This window comes from Dysidea avara, chromosome 9 (assembly GCF_963678975.1).
Source record: "Dysidea avara chromosome 9, odDysAvar1.4, whole genome shotgun sequence".
Taxonomy (NCBI): domain Eukaryota; kingdom Metazoa; phylum Porifera; class Demospongiae; order Dictyoceratida; family Dysideidae; genus Dysidea; species Dysidea avara.
In genome coordinates, this window is record NC_089280.1 from 7,562,594 (window position 1) to 7,568,829 (window position 6,236).

Below are 6,236 nucleotides of genomic sequence, written 5' to 3' on the forward strand. Positions count from 1 at the left end.
CCAAATACAATTCAACAGGTAGCATCTCTGGAAGATGATTGTTTATAATTTGACAAAATACGATTGAAACCAGGACCACAGTTTTCCAGCAATGCCACAAGAACATTTGGAATACTGAGTCTAAGGTTTTGCATACATAAAAAAATATGGTGTCAATTTGAGTGGTACTGGAGAAAAATTCATTACTAATCATAGTAGAAGTTGCTACGGGTAGAGCAGTTTTGAAGAAAGCCAAATTGATCAGTGCTAAATATTATAGACTCAGTAATTTTTGAAACAATTTTGCTATAGATTACTAACCAGGCATCCTGTTGCATAACTGGACATCCTGAAGCAAAACCTCAGCTCATTTGCTTGGTAATGTAATCACACACAAATTAGTTACCAGTATTTTGTATACAACCGTAGAAGTATACTGTAGCTATATGTACTGCATAGGTACAAGTTACAGTTTAGGATGCATGCTTTAAGGCATATGGTGGCTGAGAGGGATCAAAACTTGGCGTGCTGCCTAATACTTTTCTTTGTTATGTTGTTTCATGCCACTTAATACTGATGTTAAAATACTGTTGCTACTTATCGTGCTGTAGATACGTACTTGTTTCCGATTCTTATTAAAATGAATGACTGGCAGTCAACAGTCCAGCACTGTTGCTGTTCATTATTTCAACCAGCTGCTCCTATTACTGCTGTGGGATTACTGTTTCTCCCTTTCAATACTGCAGCTTGCTGTTTGTATTCTTTCCTTTATGCTACTTTGCCTGCTTGTATAATTTGCTGCTGCTGCTGCTACTGCTGCTGCTGATGCAGATACTGATGCTGCGGCTACTATTTACAGCTAGTTACCACCAATTGTATGGCTTGCTGCTAGCTTCTGTTTCCAGTAGATCCTGCAGCTGCCTGCTGTTGCTGCATACATTTGGCATTGTTGATTGTAATTTACTGCTGTGGCTGTAACTACTACATAATGCTTCTTACAGCTTGCCTTTCTTATAGCTTGCCTATACTATATTGCTTGTGGCAGGCTGGCTGCTGTTGCTGCATGTTTCTGTTAGTAGTTTGCTGCTACTGTTTATGACTTGTTCCTGCTTGCTGTTTGCAATTTGCTGCAGCTACTTGCTACTTGAAACTTACTGTAGAAGCTGGTTGTAGCTTGCTATTTCGGCTGGTGCTTGCAATACCTGTTGCCATGGCTGCTGTGCTATACATCTTATATTATAGCTTGCATACTTCTACTCATTGCAACTATCACTACTGCTTGCAAGCTCCTTGTGGTTTGCTGCTACAGCTTGCAGCTCACTGCTTGCAAGAAGAATGGGTAACAGCAGCAGCAGCAGCAGCAGCAGCAGCAGCAGCAGCAGCAGCAGCAGCAGCAGCAGCAGCAGCAGCAGCAGCAGCAGCAGCAGCAGCAGCAGCAGCAGCAGCAGCAGCAGCAGCAGCAGCAGCAGCAGCAGCAGCAGCAGCAGCAGCAGCAGCAGCAGCAGCAGAAGCAGCAGCAGCAGCAGCAGCAGAAGCAGCAGCAGCAGCAGCAGCAGCAGAAGCAGCAGCAGCAGCAGCAGCAGCAGCAGCAGCAGAAGCAGCAGCAGCAGCAGCAGCAGCAGCAGCAGCAGCAGCAGCAGCAAAGTTGAAAGTAGTTGCAGTGAGCTACAAGGAGCACTAGCCAGCTTGCAAGTAGTAGTGAAAGCAAGCTGCTAGAAGAAGCATGCAATTTGTAAGAAGTACTAACTTTTGCAGCCATTAAGATATATTTGTTACTTAGGTACTTGGCTAGATAATAAATTGTGATAATACTCTGACAAACTGAACATGTATGAAATTGTACATGTTCCATGGCTAGAAGGATTAATGTTATTGTAAAACCACAAACAAGCATGTGTTTCAGTCATTTTTATTAAAAAAAACTAGCAACTCTGACCTTTGTGCATCACAAAGTACAGAGTGAACACAAAGTTTAGGGTATGAATAGATACCATATAAAGTGGTCATAGAACAATAACCTACAATAATCATACTGTACTAAATTCATTACTAAATAGCTACATACAATATATAAACAAATTAAGCAGATAATGGGGTTATCGTTCAAGCAATCATATCTGAAGTTAATGATTAACCTTATCAATAATTTCATGGGCAAATTATTCCACCACTCTGTGGCCTTCCAGAAAAAATGTTGTTGATTTATGATAGTTAAGCCTTGAAGGATTTACAAATAATGGTCATCTTGTATTACAATCATGTTGGCAACCAAACCTTATCTGAGGATTAAAATAATTGCATTTTCAGCTTATTATAAGTATTGATGCATGGCACACAGAGTTGCATGTTCTTGTTACCGTGCATAACAGTTCTTCAGTACTATACTAACACCCTAATTCTGAAGATACTGCATTCTGTTGATATAGGTGGTAATAAGTGGTGATACCCACAAGGGCAGTGCGTAGTCATCACACCATACAATAAAATTGATGATTGATTCACATTTGATTTGATTAGCATTTCAATAATAACGCAGCCCAACAACATTTTGAATGAAGTAATCCAAAACAAGTAAAATGACATTTTTACAGTTATGCACTTACAAAAAATGTGATGACAATGCAGCTAAGATTTCCATCAAATATACCTAAACATTAATTTCTGAATGGTTAGTTTCTGTAACTGCTCAAACTGTTAGAATCAATGCATTAAACTTAGGTCTAAACCACTTAATTTTTGAACATTCACCTTCATATTGCTTGCATGGATCCATAATAGCAATAATGGTAGAAGGTATACACATAGTTTCCTGTGCACATCTTGATAATTAGCACCCTGTGATAGTTTCCCCTCTACACCAGGAAACGCACGAACTTGAGGTACTTGACTAACAGCAATTCATTCAGAGATTGGTAAATAGAAGGCACACAATAGAATACAACACCTGCATGTATTTATATGAAAATCCTAATAAAAGACGTATCAAAAACCTTTCTTGAATCATTTTATCACACACTTCAGTTCCAACGACCACCATTATACCTTTGTCCTTGTGGCAGTTGTGTCAACAGTCAACCCAGTTATGAACTTTGATCACCTGTAACTATATTAGTAACTTATAATCTAATTAATTAAATTTATTCAATAGGTTTACTTACTGTAATTCTTAAGTAAGTAGAACTAATTTAATTATTAAAATTACTTTCATTTTTGGGCACTGGCACAGGATGCCAGTGTGCCATCAGTGCATTATCAAATCAATTATTTGTTATTGTAATACATGCACACCTCTGTACATTGTACCTTTTTGCACTGAAAAGCCTTAATAAATAAATAAAATCAGTAAGAACATTCTAGAATATGCCAGAACGGTTGTTACATCAAAATAATTAATAATGATAAAATTGCAGGTGTGTCCTTACATGGCTGCCTGTAGCTGGCCTGCTTGTTTTTTCACACACCCAAACAGTGTCATCAATAAATCTGACATTTTCTTACATTTTAGTAAACTAAGAACAATGGAGGCCTACTGCTTTGTGGTATACCTAGACCCCAACCTAAATATTTTTAACACATTGATGGAAGTAAATGTGTGGTGTACACTGTATGTCAAATGAATGGTGGATTAAACAAGTTAGCTACATGTTTAAAACATTCATGAGACCTAAAGGATTGCTAGTTACATTATACCACGAACTTTGCTGTACTTTGTGCTACACAAAGGTTAGAGTTGTTATGCACAGGATGTTTGTGGGTTCATGGTTCACACTAGCATTAATTATAGCTATATGGAACACTCTTACATATTACAATCACACAGCTCATCTAATATCAAGATTCTGTTTTAACAGGCTGTAGACTTCTCTTATACTCGTGTGCTAAGACAAAACACACATACAGTACTACAAACACAAGCAAACCAAAGGCTATAGAGTATTTCATTTAAAGTGTATTGCATATGAGAATAAATCTAGGTCAGTATTGTAGAAGCATTCACTTCTTTAGTCTTAGGTTGTTTTGCTATTCTGTTGTACAGTAAGATTAGTGCAAAATGTAAACTGTTTAGCAACTAATAAAATAAAATAAATTACTATTTCCCAAGCTTTAATTTTAAATATAACAAAAACCACAATTATGTATATCACAAAACCACAATTTAGGGTTCAAGCTACTAGTAAAGGTGCTACTATAAAAGGGTCCTTACTTTGCAACAACTTAGTTTATTGTGATCAGCTGTGGTGTCACCATGTGGAAGATTATTCTTATTGTGGCTGCAGTATCTATAGCAAGAGAAGCTGATGCACAGTTTCCTTGTGACTCTGTCCTAAGGATCTACCGGCCAGACCTGTTCACACACTGCTCATGTTTTTATGGCTCTTGGAGTACCTGGTCAAGGATAAGTAACTCAGTACCATCAGCTGACTGCAGTACTGGATATCGTTATAATGCAAGGAGGACCAGAAAAGATAACAATGGGAACTGCAAGGATGAAATTCAAACAATGTCTTTCTGTAAGTATTAGCTTTACTGTATATAATACTATTTTGTATACAGGTGAGCTAACACTGGAGCAAAAGGCAGTAATCATGGCTACTACCCTGGGTCTTAAATCACCTTCAACAAGAACAAAAACAACTTACACTGTTTTTAATAACTACACTGATCATGATCTTGTTTTTACTTCAAGCAAAGTTCGCCGGAATATCGAAAGTATTTGCCCATTGCCAAGTGGGCAGATATGCAAAAAATGTATGTGTGGTGATTGTGTGTGTGTGCAGTGTGTTATGTAAATTGAGATTGTTCTATCAAGAGTTACTCTTGATTCTATGTAATTACTATACATACATTATTCACATACTATTATTGCAGACCGTCGAAGCATTCCGTTTATGGAAACAATGGAAGAAGCAGCAGCAACTTTAGTTGGCAAAAAAAGTCACAGTGAGCAATTGGATGATACCTCTACTCCAGAAACAATAGATCTAGAAGAGTATCTGTCAACTGTAAAGGCACATCGTCGAAGAAGACAAATTCCAGGACAAGAACGTTTTGTTCTGTTTATATTAGACACATCAGGTAGCATTGGAGCAACTGAATTCAAAAAAGCAACAGATGCTGTAGCTGACTTAGTTCCTTTGCTGTGCAATGCTAAAGTTGCAGTCATGACCTACAGCACTTATGTATATCGAGAAATTTGTTACAACTGCTACCAGGACTCAGTTATAAAACTAAGAAATGCAATAAGGTCCATCAAATATCGTGGTGGTGTGACTGCCTCTGGTGATGCTATCCGCTGTGCCTGTGATTACATGCTTAATTCACCATGTAAATTTACTAGAAACATAATTAATCCACCAAAAGTTGATGTGATCTTCCTCACTGATGGCCGCTCCAACACAGGTGAAGATGTATGCACTGCAACTGAATGTCTCAGCACTATTACCAATGTTGACGTGTTTCCCATTTCCATTGGAAACAATACTGACTGGCTTGAGCTGGACTGTATTAGAGGTAGAAATGGCAATCTACTTGATGTGCTCAGTGTGGTTGATCTTGATGCCTTACTGAATCTGATACGTGACTCGATTATTAACTTGATCAATGATGCAGACTATTGCATTGAATAACAGAATATACTCTGCTAATGAGCGATCTTAGTCATGCATGTACAATTATTTAACACTCGTTTATTGTATAGTTTTGTAACTATGCTACAAAAATAATTTTGCTACAATAACACTGATGCATATTTGAACAAATGGAACTTTCCAGTCATAATAATTGTGTAGTTGTACACTTTAGATACACATGTATCATCATGTGCTTAAGGTATATATCATTTGGATCAAGACTGTGTTTATTGAGCATTGCATACATATATTTACTGATATAAGGTGTCGTGAAAATCTTGTAACCATGGTATAAAATTAACATACTGTAGCTGTTAACTCAACTATGGGAAGTTTTAGAGTAGGTTTGCAAGACATCTCTTTGAGATGACACTCAGCTGTATAGCTTTCTACTTAACATCATGTTTGTGAATATCTCATCATTTATAACTTTGTGACAAGGATTGAAGAACAATAATCCTTCAAAAGCAAGATTAATGTATCCATAGCCCAGAAATTATTGTAGAGGTATATATATTAGTTCATTAAAAGTTGCTGTAGGGATGGTTTTGTAAGAAATAAAGCTTTACAGGATAATGCTGCATGGAGTTTCTGGGATCCTTTGACATAGCAAAGTTAGGGTAACCA

General features: G+C 37.3%; 1 protein-coding gene across 1 annotated transcript; it reads left to right on the forward strand.

The window, feature by feature from the left end:
- Positions 1-4,210: 4,210 nt before the first annotated feature.
- On the forward strand, positions 4,211-5,844 carry LOC136266104 (uncharacterized). Its single transcript, XM_066061065.1, has 3 exons — positions 4,211-4,490; positions 4,534-4,728; positions 4,849-5,844. The coding sequence occupies exons 1-3, from the start codon at positions 4,226-4,228 to the stop codon at positions 5,604-5,606; spliced, it is 1,218 nt and encodes a 405-aa protein (XP_065917137.1). The 5' UTR covers positions 4,211-4,225; the 3' UTR covers positions 5,607-5,844.
- Positions 5,845-6,236: the final 392 nt, after the last annotated feature.